This window comes from Zootoca vivipara, chromosome 15 (genome assembly GCF_963506605.1).
Source record: "Zootoca vivipara chromosome 15, rZooViv1.1, whole genome shotgun sequence".
In the NCBI taxonomy this organism is placed as follows: domain Eukaryota; kingdom Metazoa; phylum Chordata; class Lepidosauria; order Squamata; family Lacertidae; genus Zootoca; species Zootoca vivipara.
Genome location: NC_083290.1, coordinates 4,282,698 through 4,302,883, shown reverse-complemented (window position 1 = coordinate 4,302,883; position 20,186 = coordinate 4,282,698). Strand labels below are relative to the sequence as shown.

The following is a 20,186-nucleotide window of genomic DNA, read 5'->3' as shown; positions in this document are numbered from 1 at the left end:
TGTGTTAGCAGCACTGAAATGACATCCGTGGGGCACAAGCCTGGGCAGGGTGCATGGAGGTCCTGGGCTGCCCAGATAACAAGACCCCCCCCTCTCAGCCTCACTGATGTGGTCCAAAGGGAATCAGAGAACCAGCTTGGCTGCAGGAGTTGCTGGAAGGAGGCGTACAAGGCGCCATCCAGCCACCTTAGGGACTCCACTCCGGATTTGTGTAGGATTTACTCTTCTCCCAAAAGCAGTGTAGGGTAGGATAACTATTAATGGATTTTAGTCTACTCAGAGACCCACTAGAAGTTAGCCATGCCTATAAATTTCAACAGGTATACTCTGAGTACGGCTAACGTTAGAGAAAACCCACAAATGGTTTAGAAAATCGATGTCCTAAAACTTGGGTCATCAAGCAAAGGCACAGAGGAGGATAACAATATGTTGAAACCGATTTAATTTAGGAAACCATTATCATAAAATCTGACTTGTCAAATAATGATAGTGCATAATAATGATTACATTAAGCCAAAGAAACAAAGCACCCACAATTCCTCCCCCCAAAACCTTGCCAAATCATTCAAATTGACGGCAAAAACAACTACAACACACTTTTGCAACCCTACACACGTCTACTCAGAAGTAAGTCCCATTGAGTTCACTGGGAATTACTCCCAAGGAAGTGGATACTGGATTGCAGCCTAAAAAGGACTTTCCAGACAATCTATATTTAGGAATTATCCAGCATAGATTGAGCAGTTTCAAACACGTTATTCATTTTATTGTCATAAATCTGCTTCCAGCCCATAAAGAAACCCCCAAGAGGACAGGCTCCCCCAAAACAATCGGAAAAGCCAGGCATGCATTTAAAAAAATAAAAAAATGCTGCAAGGGATTTGTTTTAATTTATAAAACAAGTTTCAGAGTTTACAGACAAAAAAGTTGTATCCACCACCAAACCACTGAATAGGAACACTGTAGGGGGAAAATGTTTTTGAAAATGTGTTTTCCCCCCAAGTGCAGAGCAGCCAGCAATTGGAAACATCATTCAGGGAGCAGTAAAAGCCAAGACAATAAAGGGATAATCTTAAAAGAGAGTTATGTGGCATAGAAAGTCAACCATGGACCTGTCCGAGAGATGGAGGGTCAGATCCCCACTCAGCCATGAAGTTAAGTAGATGACCTGGGGCTGCTTCCTGTCTCGCTTATTTATTGCAGGCAGGTAGCTGTGTTGGTCTGATGCAGTCAAAATAAAAAAATCCTTCCAGTAGCACCTTAGAGACCAACTAAGTTTGTCGTAGGTATGAGCATGCACACGAAAGCTCATACCTATGACAAACTTAGCTGGTCTCTAAGGTGCTACTGGAAGGATTTTTTTAATTTTTTTTATTGCATTTATATCTCACCCAGTACATGGTTCATGCCCCCACCCAATCCTCAATTAATCCCTCCGACCCTGTGAGGTAGGTTAGGAGTCTGACTGGTCCAAGGTCACCCAGTGAGCTTCACAACTGAGTGCGGATGCCACCCTGGCTTCCTAGAGTTCTTCTGCTATGGGGCAGCTCTATAAATCAAGTAAAGGTAAAGGTAAAGGGACCCCTGACCATTAGGTCCAGTCGTGACCAACTCTGGGGTTGCGAGCTCATCTTGCATTATTATTATTATATTATAGGGACCCAGGTGGCGCTGTGGATAAACCACAGAGTCTAGGGCTTGCTGATCAGAAGGTCGGCGGTTTGAATCCCTGTGACGGGTTGAGCTCCCGTTGCTTGGTCCCAGCTCCTGCCAACCTAGCAGTTCGAAAGCATGTCAAAATGCAAGTAGATAAATAGGAACCGCTACAGCGGGAAGGTAAACGGCGTTTCCATGTGCTGCTCTGGTTTGCCAGAAGCGGCTTTGTCATGCTGGCCACATGACCTGGAAGCTATACACCGGCTCCCTCGGCCAATAAATCAAGTAGGCAAACCAATATGGGGAAAGCAAAATGGTCACTTAAGAGAAGGATCTGAAGTATTTTCCTTGAAGCCTGTTCCTTGCTTTATTCTGGATTGTTTTATTTGATTTTTTAAATAAGGTGTTGTAAACGGCTTTGAGATTTTTTTCTTTAAAACATAAGTTGGTGTAGAAATGAAATTAATTAATAATAATATCCTTTGCAAAAAAAAAAACGTGATTAGGCATTCCCTTGTGGTGACCACAACTTAGGTGCCATTTGGTGATTAGCTTATACAGGTGAAACTCGGAAAATTTGAATATTGTCGAAAAGTGCATTTATTTCAGTAATGCAACTTATTATTTTTTATTTTTCTTTTGATTTTTACAAATGCTTTCTTTTGGAAATTCCACAGTAATAAAACGAATAGTTACAATGCTACAAAAATAAACATCGCTATTACATTTCATTAATTACGTTCCATTTATAATTGACCTGCCCAACGACAAATAATTACATTTACAACAAATAAAGGCTTGACATATCTTGCTTTGCATGTCATGCATCTATCTCATATATTGGTTTCACCTTTTAAGTTGCATTACTGAAATAAATGCACTTTTCAATGATATTCTAATTTTCCGAGTTTCACCTGTATATCTGCCTTTCAAACACTGCCCACCCCCACCCCCCCAAGTTACAACTGGCATGTGGTACCCAAAAGATCAGCCCCTCCAGCAGGGGGAGGGGGGAGGCTGACCAACCCCAATGCAAACTTTTCTGAGCTTTTTATAGAAAGAGTTTAAGAGAAATAAGATCATATCACGGAAGAATATCCCACCCAGATGTTAACTTTGTAAGACTCCAGCCCCAAATGGACGGGGCTAGGATGAAGTGACAAAACACTTTGCACGTGCTCTTGTTAACTCTTCCACAAATCACAACGCCTGGAACTGGCATCTGCAGAGCAGGCTGCCAGTACAGTACGCTGGCTCAAAGCAAGACACCCTTCCTTGCCCTGCTGCCCGGTCTTGGGTGCGAACCGTGCCAAGATTGCAGGGTCAACTTCCCACCAGCTGCCGTCCCTTTTCTGCTGCTGACGCCACCCACCCTGGGTCAGGATCCTCATCAGGCTAATGAGCTAATTAAATGGCTTGCCAGGGACGGCGAGCAAAGTAATCTGGAGCCAAGAGAGACGCAGAATCTGCAGGTAGGAAGATTGCTGCCTCAGCCTCAACGCGAGACGAACCCAGCCCCTAGCCAGCCAGCCGTCTCCACAGCTGCCCTGGGGTTGTTAGACAAGTTCATTCCACCCTCCACCTTGACAGAGACTCAAGAGCACAGTGATTCGCACACATGACACTTGGATAAGGAACAGGAAATGTGCTTTCAAACAGGGTGGTGCATCTTTCTCAGCCCGAGGGCCACATTCTAATATTCTGGGGGCCACATTCCACACTGCCATTCAGGCAAGCAAGAAGACATCTGGTGTGTAATAGTGATTAGTGCAGGCATCCCCAAATGGCAGCCCTCCAGATGTTTTGGCCTACAACTCCCATGATCCCTAGCTAACAGGACCAGTGGTCAGGGAAGATGGGAATTGTAGTCCAAAACATCTGGAGGGCCGAAGTTTGGGGATGCTCCCATCAAACGAAAGGTGGAGCATAACTAAATATTACACGTCAGGGACAGACTCCAGCCTGCCAGAGACACTCACAAGGGGTGTGAAAGCAACGCTAGCGAGGGCTGTGGGCTGGCGGGGGTGCCAAGAACCAGACAGAGAGGCCTGGGAGATTCTCCAAGCCTGGCTTTTGTTCTTTTAAGAAAGTAAGAATGGTGGTGCCAGGTCAAGATTTTAAATCTACCTAGCCCAGCAATCTGCTTCCAATGGAGGACAGCTCAAGGCTACCCGAGAGATCATAGAATCATAGAGTTGGAAGAGACTACAAGGGCCATCCAGTCCAACCCCCTGCCAAGCAGGAAACACCATCAAAGCATTCTTGACATATGGCTGTCAAGCCTCTGCTTAAAGACCTCCAAAGAAGGAGACTCCACCACACTCCTTGGCAGCAAATTCCACTGCCGAACAGCTCTTACTGCCAGGAAGTTATTCCTAATGTTTAGGTGGAATCTTCTTTCTTGTAGTTTGAATCCATTGCTCCGTGTCTGCTTCTCTGGAGCAGCAGAAAACAACCTCTCTCCCTCCTCTATATGACATCCTTTTATATATTTGAACATAGCTATCATATCACCCCTTAACCTTCTCTTCTCCAGGCTAAACATACCCAGCTCCCTAAGCCATTCCTCATAAGGCATCGTTTCCAGGCCTTTGACCATTTTGGTTGCCCTCTTTCATGCAGGGAATGAAAAAAAAGTCACCCCTGCCTGCAAGTCCAGATGGCAAGCCAGGAAGCTCACCCCTCCCCTTAAGAGTACCTGTCAGACCCCCCCCCCCGATGCACTAGGGTGACTGAGACAAGGCACATCCTTCCCCCACAAGCCCAGACCACTTGCCCCACAACCTTCAAAACACTGGCCACGGGCCTACTACTGGAGATTAGCAAGGAGGCGGCACGATCTTGAAATAGCAGGTCTTGCACATTAAGGAGGACATGTTCCCTCACCTCACTTCTTGCAATGATGGGGTGTTTTTTTTGGTGGAGGTGGTGGGGGTTTGCGCACAGGGGATCATTTAAATCAGAGGCCAGTAGGAGCCAGCCCACAGGCCAGATGAGGCACACAGACTCCCCCCTCTTCACCCCCAGACTCTAACCAGCATTGGAAAAAGCCTTCCGGCGAAACAAACAGGAGCTTGTTCTCAAGCCTAACTTCAGGAGGCAGGGGACTGTTATAGGGGGTGGGGTGGGGGTGTTGCAGCTGGAAAGAGGTAACTCTACCCTCTATGTATTGCGACAACTATGTCTATCTCTGGGCACATCCATTTAAAGGACACTGCTTCCCCCCAGAGGATCCTGGGAAATTTAGATTCCCCCATTATGGGGCTATAATTCCCAGCACCTGAAGTTCCCAGGATTTTTTTTTGGGGGGGGGGTTAAATGCACAGTGTGGAGGACCCCTAACATGCATGCCTGACTGTGTGTCTAGGGCCACGATACCTATAAAGCACTTTCTTCCCCCTCAAAGAATTATGGGTACGCCTTGAGAAACTACGTTGCCCAGAATTCTTTGGGGGGGGAGAGAAATGTGCTCTGAATGTGCTTTAAAGGTACAGTGTGTGTTTATGTGTGGCTCTATCCACTTCCAAATTTGGCCCTGCCCATCATTTGGGACCCATCCACTGCTGCAACAACAACAACAAATTATATACCACCCTTCATCACAAGATCTCAGGTCCACAAGATAGAAAATGCTCCTATTTAAAAAGCAAATCTCCCACCAAGTCTGAAGTGGTACAGTCCATATGAGGGGTTGCCAACACAGTGACCTCAAGAAGTTGCTGGACTACAACTCCCATCATCCCTGACCATTGGCCGAGCCAGCTGGGACTGATGAGAGGGACTGATGAGAGTTGTAGTCCAACAAGGTTCTGCGGGGCATCTCAATAACTACTCCTCTTCCAGATGCTACCAATTCATTCTGCTGCTTCTGTAGCCCAAACTTGATGTGAAACGTTTTCAGTACTCAAATGCTCTATAATAATAACCTACTATTTGAGCTCCAAACCCCAAGAACCCCAGATCCTTGATGTGCAGTTTGATTACCACATTGATATTCTAAAAAAGAGAGTTTTTTTTTAAACGGAGCAAGCTGTTAGGTTAAAAAAAGAAGCTTTAAACAGAAGCTACGGTAGCACACTCAGGCTTGTTCAAAACTCACAACCACCCTTCAAGGTAGGGCTAGGCCAACATGCAGCAACTTGCCCAACACAATTTGAACCTGGATCCCTCTAGTCAAATTCCACCCCCCACACCCCAATCAGAGTGCCATTTTTATCCTAGCAGTTTTTCCACTAACCAAGCTTCCTTCTGTGGTTGCTCTTAATATATGTAAGAGCATGATCAAGCAACCATCCCCTTTGTTACTGTAGCAAGGCCTGTTCTGAGGGAAAATCAGGGGAGTTTGTTGTCTGTTTTATTTTACTGCCTTAGGATTTTCCCTTCTGCCTGTATCTCAGAAACCACTGCCTTCAAGACATGCACTCAGAACATTTGCTGTCTCCCTCGGCCCCATGGGAGAGATAAAGCCAGCGACTGCATCTGCATGTTTTAAAAAATAAAATAAAATCCCTGGGGCTTCACAGGGCTCTTAATTTCATCTGCCCTGCTGGAAGCAGAGTCTGAAATGAGGGCGGGGGCACACGGCTTTTGTGATTCTGTGCCAAAGGGGATTTATTTGCAGTACAGAGCAAAGAGAAGCAAACTTTTATGGGAATAACACTTTAAAAAAAAGAGATTAAAAATTGTGAACTTTTAAGTAAGTTTACTGTCCTCATGGAAAGTTAAGGGATGCTTGGAAGCAGATCGGTAGGTGGAGTCTCAGAAGCTAGCGATGGCAGAGTAGAGTTTCTAAGGGGAGGGCGACCCACTGCCTGCCCCCATGATGGACAGAAGGAAAATCATGCAAAAAACGAACGGCGAAAATTAAAAGTTGCATGGTGTACAGACATTGAAAAATCCAGCTTCTTTTGGCATAGGGTCCTGATTTCCCCCCCTCCTCACCTTCGCCCCCTACTTTTGGCATACATTTGAATCCGAAAGAACAGCATTTGTCTTTCTAAGAGAAGGATCTTCTCATACCCAGCTCTGATAAAAGTGGGGGTCCTCCTGCCCCTTGGACTGGAAGACTTTGGTCAACGCATGGAAGGGGCCATAACTCTGTGGCGGAACATCTGCCCGGCATGCAGAAGGTCCCAGGCTCATTCCTTTGCCTCACCAGGCAAGTCTGGGTGGGAGAGACTCCTTGCCAGGCACTGTTGTGTGGATCAGAGTTCTGACTCAGTACAAGGTTCCTATGCTCCTATTACGGTAGGATCGGTTCTGAATTCAACACCATGAGGACTGGAGTCTTGGTTTTTATTTTTAGGGAAAGAGCTGGGGCTCAGTGGATGAGCATCTGAGCTAGATGGAGAAAGGTCTGAACTGATATATAAGGCAGCTTCCTATGTCCTTCTCTGCAGGGTGCAATGGGGGTCGGGGGGGGGGCCCTCTTGTTTTAAGGACAAGATGCACAGGAGGAAAGGCACCATTCTGTTAAAACATGGGGAACCCCCCCCCCTTCCTTGCACAGTAGATGAAATTGTGTACATAAAAATAGCACCTCCCTCTTTCGCGTGGTTAAGCCCTTTGCAGCACCAGACCAGCGGCAACTGTTGGTAAATAAATAGAAACATAATCACGTGGGGGTGGGGGTGCGGACGGGGGAGAGGAGGAAGAGAGGAGGACAGAAGTTAGCAGCTTAACTTCTGCAGGGTGTGAACAACTACACTGTGAGGAAGGGTGTCAAATACCCCATCCCACAGCTTCCATCGAAATCCTTGGGTAGACTTTCCTGAATTGCAGAAAGTCTTGAAGGCTTGATTGCTTTTCTTGGCCTTACATGGAGGAAAACCTCGTCCTGAGCTATTAAGTCCCATGTGATCCAAGTAGATCCACACACACAGAGAGAGAGAGAGAGAGAGATGATGCAAGGGGTGTGTGTGGATACAACATACTGCTATTTCAATCCCAGCCTTGCAAAATTCACAAGCAAGGTTTCTGTTCCACAAAATCCATTTACTGGCCTGTTTTGCCCCCACAGCTCAAAGTTATTCATTTGCAGTACATTAGTCCCTGGGGGGCAGGGGGGGGAGTACTTACTCCTGCCCCAACCATGTTCCTAGCTTGGTTACCTAGAGCTAACATTCACTCGCCACAGGTGAGTGGGCTATTTCCAATACAGCCACTTTTAGGACTTAATGATCCAGGGGTCAGCAAACTTTTTCAGCAGGGGGCCGGTCCACTGTCCTTCAGACCTGGGGGGGGCTATATTTTTTTGGGGGGGGGTGAACGAATTCCTATGCCCCACAAATAACCCAGAGATGCATTTTAAATAAAAGGGCATATTCTACTCATACAAAAAAAACACTAATTCCCAGACCGTCCGCACAGATTTAGAAGGCGATTGGGCCGGATCCGGCCTCCGGGCCTTAGTTTGCCTCCCCATGACTTAGAATCATAGAATCATAGAATCATAGAATCATAGAGTTGGAAGAGACCACAAGGGCCATCCAGTCCAACCCCCTGCCAAGCAGGAAACACCATCAAAGCATTCCTGACAGATGGCTGTCAAGCCTCTGCTTAAAGACCTCCAAAGAAGGAGACTCCACCACACTCCTTGGCAGCAAATTCCACTGCCGAACAGCTCTCACTGTCAGGAAGTTCTTCCTAATGTTTAGGTGGAATTTTCTTTCTTGTAGTTTGAATCCGTTGCTCCGTGTCCGCTTCTCTGGAGCAGCAGAAAACAACCTTTCTCCCTCCTTTATATGACATCCTTTTATATATTTGAACATGGTTATCATATCACCCCTTAACCTTCTCTTCTCCAGGCTAAACATACCCAGCTCCCTAAGCCGTTCCTCATAAGGCATCGTTTCCATGCTAGGGTTAATCCATGCTAGGGTTACAATGCTAGGGTTACACTTAATCCATGCTAGGGTTACAATGCTGGTCAAGCTTGAAAAAGCGGAGGCTTTCTCTGAAATATAATGCCTTTGTGTCTGTACAGAGTGCCCTGCCAAGGAAATAAGTCCACAGTCAGTTCCCACCCCCCCACCCCACCCCCGCACACTAGGACACACATCTTCCAAAAGGCACCTCTGTCCTTCCATAAACCAAACACACACAAACCAGGTGCCAATCCACCCCCAAGAAACTTTGATCCAAATACAGAGATCTGTTCCAGGGTTTTGGATCTGGGAAACAGCCAAGAGTTCTGGCCAAATTGGCTATGCCACACACTGGCTCCCCTGCTCAGTCTTCCACATGTGTAAAATGGGCATAAGAGCAACCTGATACTTGATGGGTCTGTGGCAAAAGGAGAAAGGAAGCAAGGGCTGAAATGTTGCAAGATGTTGCAGATATTGGAACATATTTAAAACACTGTTGTGGCTTAACGCTGCGATGGATTATTCCGCCCTAAATGTCTTCCCTGGACAGTTTTGCAATCGTGGACATTATAAATGGGGAAATAGGTACCCAGCCATAATTGTGAACAGCTCACCCCACAAGCTACAGAGAGAGAGAGAGAGAGACTTTCTCAAAAGCAGCCTCACTCAGGGTCCTCAGGACTCTTATATTGTGAAAGAGGGGCACCCAATTGCACCCTCTCCAAATCCTTTTCGAACTGCACAGTACCATTGATAAATCAAGCCCTGGAGACTGACGCAAACTGGAATCAAAACAGAGAAAGGCAGTCCTCTGCCCAGACTCTGCATTGATTCCATGTTGACCTATGGGAAAGCTTAAACAGCAGCAAATAAACCATTTCAAAACCTGGAAAGAAATGAAGGGGGGGGGAGCTGCTAGATCTAGGCTTCCTTCAGTAAAAATTCTGCACCTCTAAACACAGGGGTTGCGGTCAACTACCTTTTACTCAAGAGTAGACCTATATAAATTAATGGGACCATTTATACCCGGCCCTTCACCCTAAAGGTCCTTACAACAATCGAAGCACAACGTTAAAATCAGTTTACAGCAACTTATTATCACGTAAATAAGTTGGGTCTCAAACACATGCGCCTCAAGCAGAAGAGGTTCAGTCGCGGACCATTGCAGTCAATGGACCTACTCTGAGCAGATCTATCCAGTACTGGCTGGCTGCAACACGCAGTTACTAGGAATGGCATCCAGCGAAGTTCTACTCGAGAGTAGACCCATTGGAATTAATGGGTCTGTAATAGCCACGCTCATTTCAATGGGTCCATCCCATTGGGGCACAACCCAAGGGAGTGCAAACCCTACCGGCGCCCAGGAGGGCTTACTTCCGAGTAGACTTGCCTGCCATTGCACTGTGCCCACAGAATGGTTTTTTTCTCTCCACCCAGCTTCCCAATCCAAAAAGTGGGCAGGAGAGGAAATAAATGAAAACAAGCAGAAATGGCCAGGAATCAATCCAGGGAGCCCTAGAGATGCTCTTTTGAGGGGGGAGAGTAGGGACAGAGAGAGGGGGGGAGAGGAGGAGGGAGAGCGGCAGGAGATTAAAAGCGTAATAACGCCGGGTATTAAGTAGTGACCCTTGGCGAAGCTGGAACACAGCTCCAGACAGGGCCGTCACGTCTCCTGCGGTTCGCTCGGCGTGCGCCATCCCCAGCTTCCCAGGCGATTTGGCTTCTGGGCGCCGATCCAGCCCCCGATCTCCCTCCTGGACTAACTGAGTGCGGGGGGGGGGGAGGCGCGGCGGCGGCGGGAAAGAGTCCGATCTGGCAAGAAGGATCGCCCTCCCCACCCGCTTTCCCAAAATAATCCAGGGATCCCGGAGTTCTTCATTACGCACGGTGCGGAGCGCAGAAGGAAAACAACCGCCACCGTGCGCTTTTTCAAGTGCTTGGCGCGCCTCCACTCCCCGACCACCCGCTTTCTGGAGGTTGGATCCCCGCAACATGAAGAACAAAACAAAACAAAACAAAACACATAAAACACATTTTGTTATTATAAAAAAAAGAAGCACACAGATCGACCGGGACCATTCTGCACTCACCCGCACCTGCCCGGCGCTGGAGCCTCTCCACCCTCCCGCAACGCAAGCGGCGCGCAGAAGGAGCAGGGCCCCCCTGGAGAGATCCAGCCTCCTCCAGCTCTGCAGCTCCCTCCCCTTTCCCCGAAGGCGCCCCTTATTTCCAACCCCCGCTAGCGAACCCCCCTCCCCTTTATAAAGGACAGGCGAAGGCCCTCCCCCTGCTCCTCTGATGGCCACCCGAGCGAGCCAATGGGCGCGCCCTGGCACCTAGCAACACCCAGCCGGTTGGCTGCCGGCGGCCGCAGCCCCCTTTTTCCGAGGGGCCAATGGGAAGCGGCGGCGGGTTGGGTTCCCGGGGCTCTCCCCCAGCTCGGAGGAAGAGGGAGCTGAGAGGCGCAGGCAACAGCTGGGCGGCGAGGCAGCCAATGGGAAGCGCGGAGGCCCCGCCAGCATGGGAGGTGGGAGGGAAGATAACAAACCGAACGCAGCGCGCCTTAAAGGGGCCGCGGGGTGCAGCATCCCGGGCCAAGCCGGAGGAGCGGAGAATGGGCTTCCTCGGAAGTAAGCCCCGTTCACCTCAATGGGGCTTGCTCCCAGGTAACGGTTTGGAATCGTGCGAGGCGCGTGTGTCCCAAATTGCAGATCTGCAGTCCTATGGCTATTACTCAGAAGTAAATTGCATTGAATTAAATCAGGCAACCCCAAACTCGGCCCTCCAGATGTTTTGGGACTACACCTCCCACTATCCCTAGCTAACAGGACTAGTGGTCAGGGATAATGGGAATTATAGTCTCAAAACATCTGGAGGGCCGAGTTTGGGGATGCCTGGATTAAATGGTGCTTATTTCCTCCACCACCACCCCAAGTTAATTGGGTTTAGGATTGTAGCCTAGGCCAGGAGATAATAATCAGGAGAATTCCGCTTGCCGGTTGTTTACAGCAAAACAAGAACAACAAACCCCAAATAGTCTTGTGGCACGTTGAAGGAGCACGCATTTGTTGTTCTGGCCCTAGGTGTGCTGAACTAGAGTCTGCTTCATCCCATATATGGTGGGGATTCTCAGTTACAGGGGTGTGTACACACACTCACACATGCATAGCAGTGGAAGGAGAGTTGTATGCAATTGCAGTGGGGTCAGAGGAAAACAGAAATTCCAGAAACGCAGGTAGTGACCATTCAGATTAGAGCTGCAATGTAGGCAGGATAAGCACAGAGACTCTTTAGGGAAGCAGTTGATAGGCTATGAAATAAACCGACTTGGTAGTGCTGAGTGAATTTACAACTGCAAACCATTGTCTCTATTAAGTCCCAAATAAATTGCATTGAATGTCTCCAATATTTGTAATTTAGCAGTTTCACTCTGGAGCCTTTCTTTGAAATTCCATCCTTCAAGTCTGGCCATTTTAACATCAGTGGGGAATGCCCTGACACCTTGAAATGTGCTCCTACTAGTTTCTGAATGCTGCCATTTCTGAGGTCAGATTTATGTTCTTTTATTCTTTTGCTTAGGACAGCTTTTCCAAACCTGGTAGCTGCCTTCCATATGTTGTGGCTTACAACCTCCATCATTCTTGACCATTGGCCATGCTGACCAGTTGTTGGGAATCCCAGGTGGGCAGAGTGCCTAGTTCAGTCCCTGGCACCTCCAGGTAGGACTGGGAATGTCCACTGCTTGAAACACTGCAGAACTGCTGCCAGTCAGTGTAGACAATACTGAGCTCTGTGGACCAGTTGTTTGACTCAGAAGAAAGCAGTTTCCTGTTTCTAGCTTCCCTGTTCTCTTTCACACACAGCAACAACATCACCTCCAGGGGAGAGGGGAGATAGAAAAACAGGCCCTCTCCAGCTCACCTTCCAGAAGGGTCTCCAGCTAATAGCTCCTATGGCAGCAAATCACTTGTGCCCAGCCAACTCTTTAGTTATGCAAAGGTTCAAACAAAAGAGAATGTCCCAGACTATCTGTTTGACATGAGACACTAGCTTGACCATAAAAATTTTTTAAAAATGAAACCATCCTCTTTGGCAGACTCAAATATTAGGTAAAGGTAAAGGGACCCCTGACCATTAGGTCCAGTCATGACCGACTCTGGGGTTGCAGCGCTCATCTCGCATTATTGGCCGTGGGAGCCGGCGTACAGCTTCCAGGTCATGTGGCCAGCATGACATAGCCGCTTCTGGCAAACCAGAGCAGCACACGGAAATGCCGTTTACCTTCCTGCTGTAGCGGTACCTATTTATCTACTTGCACTTTGAAGTGCTTTCGAATTGCTAGGCTGCCAGGAGCTGGGACTGAACAATGGCAGCTCACCCCGTTGTGTGGATTTGAACTGCTGACCTTCTGATCAGCAAGCCCTAGGCTCTGTGGTTTAACCCACAGTGCCACCCCAGTCCCTGCCATCTCAAATATTACACAGTTGTAAAAACCACAAGATTGGTAGAGACTCCCAGAGGACCTGCAGCCCAGCCCCAATCCTAGAACAATTTGAATTGCATCATTTGAATTTACTTGTTAAGGCTATGGGCGTGGCTTGGCTTGGCTTAACCAAAGGAGGAATGACAGCCAAGACGAGTGCAGAGAGAATAAACCTGCATCAGCCCAACCAGACACCTTCCTCTCCCCCAACTGCAACAAAACATGTCTCTCCCGAATTGGTTTCTACAGCCACAGCAGGCACTGTAACTCCCCAACAGTTTGACTTTGCCCCAGAAGGCGCACTCCTCCACTGTCTCCCAAGACAGAAGGATGCCAACACAACAACATTTAGAGGTTCTATGATCAACGGCTACAGTTGTACCTCAGAAGTTGAACAGAATCCATTCTGGAAGTCCATTTGACTTTCAAAATGTTTGGAAACCAAAGCATGGCTTCCGATTGGCTGCAGGAATCTCCTGCAGCCAATCAGAAGCTGCAGAAGCTGTAGTGGATGTTCGGATTCCAAAGAACGTTCACAAACTGGAACACTCACTTCCGGGTTTGCAAAGTTCAGGAGCCAAAACGCTCGACTCCCAAGGGGTTTGGCTTCCAAGGTACGACTGTACTAGCCATGATGGCTATGCTCTGCCTCCACAGTTGGCAGAAGCCGTAATGCTTCTGAATACCAGTTGCTGGAAAATGCAGGGCAGGCAGTGGGGAGAGTGCTCTTGGGATGCGGTCCCTCTTGAGGTTTCCCCAGAAGCATCTGGTTCAGGGCCGGCTCTAAGGCAAGGCTGGGTGGCGCAATGCGCTAGGGCGCCGGGCCGCCAGGGGGGTGCTGCGCTGCTGTGCCTGCGATAGCCGCACTGGGAAACAGGGCGGGGGGCGCCGGAGGGATCGTCGCACCACGGCGCCAGGGCGCCAGATATGCTTAAGACGGCCCTGATCTGGTTGGCTACTGTAAAAACAGAATGCTAAATTAGCTGGGCCTTTGGACTGATACAGCAAGCTGTTCTTACATGCTGTGCAACTCAAAATAAGCCATCTAGCCCAGCCTATGACACTAGCATCCAGAATCTGGATAATTATACTCCCCTCACTGGCCTTGGGTGTAGGGCTTGCAATCCCTTGCAGATCACCTCCGAACCCAAAACAGCAACTCACCAGCAACAGCAGGACGCATAACAGGTGTCACGAGAGTTTATAAAATTATCCATGGCATGAAGAGAGTGGACAGAGAAAGGTTTTTCCTCCCTCGCTCATAACACTACAAGACTGAGTGTTGGGAAACTCAGGACAAATACCAAAGGAAATCTTGGCTCTGCCAATAAGTGGTTCTAGCGCCACCTAGTGTTGGGCTCCTTGCTTTCTGCCCTTCCATACCCTATAGCAGGGGTGGCCAACTCCCAAGAGACTGCGATCTACTCTCAGTGTTAAAAACTGGCAATGATCTACCCCTTTTGGGGGCTCCAGGTCAAAGTTGTTGAGCTCCTTTTAGGGAAGAGTAAGGCCCATTTTTAAAGGGGTTCAGGTCTAAATTGCGTAGCTTTTTTAGGGAGGAGAAAAGCCAGTGATCTACCAGTGATCTACCACAGATGTCCAGTGATCTACCAGTAGATCATGATCTACCTGTTGGACGTGCCTGCCCAATAGGCACCACAGCTACCCACTAAGTGCAAGGCTTCACGCATCTGACAAACAGGACTCTAGTCCACAAAGGTGATGCCATAAATAAGTCTGTTGGACTGAAGAATGGATAAGTAAGATAATGTGACTATGCAGAACTGGAAAAATTAACAGCAAAACTAAGAGGATCTAGTGGTGAAGGTTTTATGGAAGAATGGATGCCTTTTTTGGACAATTTAAAGAAATATTATACATGTAGTAGGATGAACTCACGAGCAGGATTTGAGCTATGAGCAACAGAAGTGATTAGATTATAATGTGGTTATGATTTAATAGATAGAAGATAGGGTGCAGCAGAAGGGGATAAACAACAACTCTATGGAAAACTGGGTGTGAAGTCAACAAAGATGAAATTGTGCTTTGATTGTATATGTTGAAAATCTTGAAACTTAATGAAACATAATGGAAAAAATGAAATGAAATGAATCTGTTGGACTTTGCAGGCCCCGCGAGACTTTTCTCTTTCTTATTGTGTTGGAGTCTGACCAAGCCCCTGTTGTTTCAAGTCTGCTGTTTCCAACCCCTGCTAGACAGATACTTTTAACATTTCATTTTTATGCTGTTTTAAAAATTAATAGCCCTTTATCTTTGTCAAAACGAAAACAAAACCTTGAGACTGAGGGGTGTTTAGCATGCGATAACTGCAAGGCAGTAAACACAGCAGAAGAAAAATAATTGAGCACATCACAGACAGTCTTTGTCTAACTAGCGCCTTCCAGATGTTATTGGACTCCAACTCCCATCAGCCCTGATCACCATGGCTGCTGGTTAGGGATGATGGGAGTCGGAGTCCGGTGACACCTGGAGGGCCAATGGCTCACCAGCCCTGGTCTACACCACCTGGCAGAAGTTCCTGCAGGATTTCAGACAGGGGTTTCTCCCAGCCCTACCTGGAAGTGCCTGGGATTGAACCCGGGACCAGCTTCAGCCAGCCAATGGCCACCCGCTTAAAAACCGCTCTGATCATGATTTTTGCAGCAAATAAATGAAGGGATCGCATTGCACACATGACCGACTGACAGCTCCCTTTGTGCCCAAGATTCTTTGGGTGCCAGGTGAAGCAGGATCATCCAGGTAAAGTTCATCCAGGGGCCTGACTCTTGTTTTGTATACAGTGCAGGAACCGCTGGGAGGTGCTGGTTGCATGTGAAATGCAGGCGCTCCCCCCTTGAGAGGACTGCAGGATCAGGGGGAAAGGACTGGGCGGTGTGGCAGGAGGCTGGTGACAACAGCCTTCCCCAGCCGAATGCTCTGGAAACATGTGAGTGGGGGGGGGGCTGGAGGCAGGCAGGGGAGGCTTTGAAAGGGAGCAGAATGCAATGGAAGATGGTATTCCCTTCAGAGGGGGGGGGACCACAGATTTTAAACTGTTTTATCGTTGATCTTAACTATTTTTTTAAATTTCAGATTGCTGTTTTTTATTGATAACTTTATTGTTTTATTCCTTTTGGAAATGGCATACAGGGTTTCTGTGCAATCAGACAGTATATAAATTTTTTATTAAATAAATAAAACACACAAGATTGATTGATTGATTGCATTTATAGACCACCTTTTTTTTCCAAGGAGCTCAGAGTGACGTGAACATGGTTGTTCTTCCCCTCCTCATTTAACCCCCTGCAACAACCCTGTGATGTTATTATGTGTTTTGTGTTTTTTATACTGTGATTTTATGTTGTGACTGCCCTGAGAGCTGTGGGTATTAATTAAAGGACAGAGGAATGGACAAATCTGTCCATTTCAGTTTCTCACTTTTCTAATCTGCTGTTCCCAGTTTGCTCCATTCCCAGTTTGCTCCATTTGTAATTTTTTTTTTATATTGTGGGACCTTCAAAAAAACAACAACAGCACTTTAGTCTCCCTTTCTCCTTCTACCGTATATACGTTTTTTTAATGCACCATACTCCGAGAGACGTGGGGACGCAGGTGGCGCTGTGGGTTAAGCCACAGAGCCTAGGGCTTGCTGATCAGAAGGTCGGCGGTTCGAATCCCTGTGATGGGGTGAGCTCCCGTTGCTTGGTCCCAGCTCCTGCCAACCTAGCAGTTCGAAAGCACGTCAAGGTGCAAGTAGATAAATAGGGACCGCTCCAGCGGGAAGGTAAACGGCGTTTCCGTGTGCTGCTCTGGTTTGCCAGAAGCGGCTTTGTCATGCTGGCCACATGACCTGGAAGCTATACGCCGGCTCCCTCGGCCAATAACGCGAGATGAGCGTGCAACCCCAGAGTCGGTCACGACTGGACCTAATGGTCAGGGGTCCCTTTACCTTTACTCCAAGAGACACCATCTCCCCAAATGCAATGCATTTTAAATGTCCTTTTCACTGTTGTTCTCTCCCCCCGCCTTTTTAAAGCACCTCCCCCCAAATATGCATGTTTTTGGTGGGAGAATCACATTGTGAAGTTTGGAGAACTGTGCGTTTCAAAAAAAAAAAGTATAGCAGTGTTTTGGTTCCCATACTGTTCTGAAACGTGCTCTTTAGGCGAGGGGCTGGTTGCATCAACATGTGGACTGAACCAAACTTCTCCCCCATCCTTAAGCACACAAGCACACAAACTATTTCTAGTCAATCAGGTTTTGGAACCAGTAACCTGTTTCCCTTGCTTATAAGAGGTGAAAGGGCGAGCGTACACACACCAGTGACTTCTGGGCCGGGGTGGTTAAGGTGGTGGTTTAAAGTCACGGTTGGACTACAGCTCCCATCATCCCTGACCATTGGCTGAGCTAGCCGGGGCTGATGGGATGAGAGTCCAACAGCAGCAGAAGGATCACAGGGTCCTCTTTAGATTTAGACCCTGGGGAGGCACTGGTGGAGATGGACAAATGCTTTGAGTCAGCTGGGGAAACCTAGCCTAATGGGCGGGGTATAAATACTATCATCATCACAATCCAGTTTCCTGAGAGTTCTGTCTGCAGCCTGAACCAAACTGGCTTGCAAATGAAACCCCAAAGCTTTGACGGGGGAAACATAGCCCCGCGATTCACATTCTACTTTGAACCCCATTTTAAAAATAAATACTCTTTCTGAAGGACGGCAGAGGCAATGCAGACACGGAGGCATTTACTATGTAATGTTGTGCCATGCCACCACACCTGGAAGTAAATGATTTGAAATGCATAATTGTGGTAAGAATTGTGTAGGAAGAGCCTGCTGGATCAGGCCATTGGCCCATCTAGTCCAGCAAGCAGGATCTGAACACAGGAGCACTCTCCCCATTGAGGTTTCCAGAAACTGGTATTCAGCAGCATTGCTGTGGCGGCAGAGCAGAGCCATTGTGGCTAGCAGACATTGATAGCTCCTTTCTCTACGGATTTGTCTACTCCTCTTGTGAAGCCATCCAAGCTGGTGGCCGTCACTGCGTCCTGTGGAAGTGAGTTCCGCAGTTTAACTTGGTGCTGGGTGAAGAAGTATGCAATGAAAAATAAGGGCAAAGAGCAAGCCACATTGAGGGAAAGCTCTAGGCACATGCCCTGTTAAGTAACCTCTCAAAATGAAGGGGCCACTTCCATGAGATCTCGCCACATGCCTACCAGCAAGCAACCTTTTTAAGCATCACTGTGAGCAGATTGGAGGGGGTTCAGCAGCCTGGACTGCCAACGCAACTTCAGCTACCGGAGATCCAACACCACAGTTCAGAACACCGGCCCAGCTCCCAGGATGTGCTAAGATCATTTGCTTTCCGCAAATCTGTTGGCTCTTTAAAGTTTGCAAGCACAGCAATAGTAATCTTGCTGGTGCTTCCCCATTTGGGGATCCAGCCTAGCTAATCCTGACAACCGTTGAGATTTACCGAAGGCTTTTTGAACGAAGAGTTGTGCATTATTATCTCTGCAATTCTCCGCCGAAGAATTGATGCTTTTGAATTATGGTGCTGGAGGAGACTCTTGAGAGTCCCATGGACTGCAAGAAGATCAAACCTATCCATTCTTAAGGAAATCAGCCCTGAGTGCTCACTGGAAGGACAGATCGTGAAGCTGAGGCTCCAATACTTAGGCCACCTTATGAGAAGAGAAGAATCCTTGGAAAAGACCTTGATGTTGGGAAAGATGGAGGGCACTAGGAGAAGGGGGCGACAGAGGATGAGATGGTTGGACAGTGTTCTCAAAGCTACGAACATGAGTTTGACCAAACTGCGGGAGGCAGTAGAAGACAGGAGTGCCTGGCGTGCTATGGTCCATGGGGTCACAAAGAGTCGGACACGACTAAACGACTAAACAACAACAACAACATCTCTGCAAGGCACACAACGACCCTGCAAACCGTGTCAGTGTCATCCTCACTGGGAATCATCTCCTGCTGCAGGACCATTGATCTGCCTAACTCAAATGTTGCCATCGCTGGCTGGCTGGCAGCAGCTCTCAAGGGAGTTTCCCCTAGCCTTACCTGGAGATGCTGGGGGTTGAGCCTGGGAACTTCTGCATGGGCTCTGGCACTCACCTGGGCTGGATAAACACACACCCCCCTACAGCAGAGGCTCCATGTGTGTCTGTACTCTGCACAAAGAAGTTTACTGCGTCTTGCAGCATCCCTCCGTCAACAAGGCTCAAAACATCACAGATATGGGGAGATGTTTTGTCTTGATACCTGGAACGTAGTTTAGGACTTCTCCTCCAGGGAAGGGGAGAAAACAAGAATAGCTTCATGCATGCACCCTCTGAGCCTGAGGGGGCTAAAACCCAAAAGTGTGGAACAAAAGCTATTATTTCTGCATAGATCCAATTACAGTTTATTGGGAGAGGGGCTCTTCAGGCCCATGGTATCAAATGCTTCCCTCTGGGTTTCTGGGTCTGGCCTTCAGAACTCTCCCCAGACCACACCCCTCACTCGAACTGCTTTGCGCCTTCTTTGAGTGTTTGCCTAGCTGAGATGCATCTTTGAACTCTGGTCCTATCTTGTGCTTTCCTGGATGGGGAAGCGAGACAGGGGTGTCTGTGTGTGTGTGTGTGTGTGTGTGTGTGTGTGTGTGTGTGTGTGTGTGTTTGTGTTTGCTGGCATGCAGAAACCAGTCTCCAGACTCGTTGGGTCACTCACTCTTACCTCTGGTCTTGTGGCACCTGGAAGCTTTCTTTGCCTTGTGACATTTACAGTGGTGCCTCGCTAGACGAATTTAATTCGTTCCACGGGTCTTTTCTTATAACGAAAAATTCGTCTAACGAATCCCATAGGATTGCATTGAATTTTTTTTTGCCCATAGGAACGCATTAATTGAATTTCAATGCATTCCTATGGGAAACCGCGATTCGCTAGACAAATTTTTCGTAAAACGAATTCGTCTAGCGAGGCAACCTCCACTAGAAAAAACCTTTCGTTAAGCGGAAACTTCGTTAAGCAGGGCATTCGTTAAGCGAGGCACCACTGTAATTCCAAGCAGGCCTTACAGGGAATCTTCTGCTGTAATCTCTTTATATCAACCTTCCTTCTGCATGTTTCCCCAGGAAGAGGAACAAACACACATCTCGGAAGACCATAGCCCTGCAGAACAGGCCTCTGGACAATT

General features: G+C 47.9%; 1 protein-coding gene across 1 annotated transcript in view; it reads right to left on the bottom strand.

Annotated features, from left to right (window-relative positions):
* YPEL2 (yippee like 2) overlaps positions 1-14,188 on the bottom strand; it is a 55,949-nt gene extending 41,761 nt beyond the window's left edge. Inside the window, exons 1-2 of the mRNA XM_060268576.1 lie at positions 14,170-14,188; positions 10,613-10,761 (exon numbers count right to left, since the gene is read on the bottom strand). Of these exons, the coding sequence (XP_060124559.1) occupies positions 10,613-10,761; positions 14,170-14,188 (168 nt within the window). The remainder of the gene's footprint in view (positions 1-10,612; positions 10,762-14,169) is intronic.
* Positions 14,189-20,186: the final 5,998 nt, after the last annotated feature.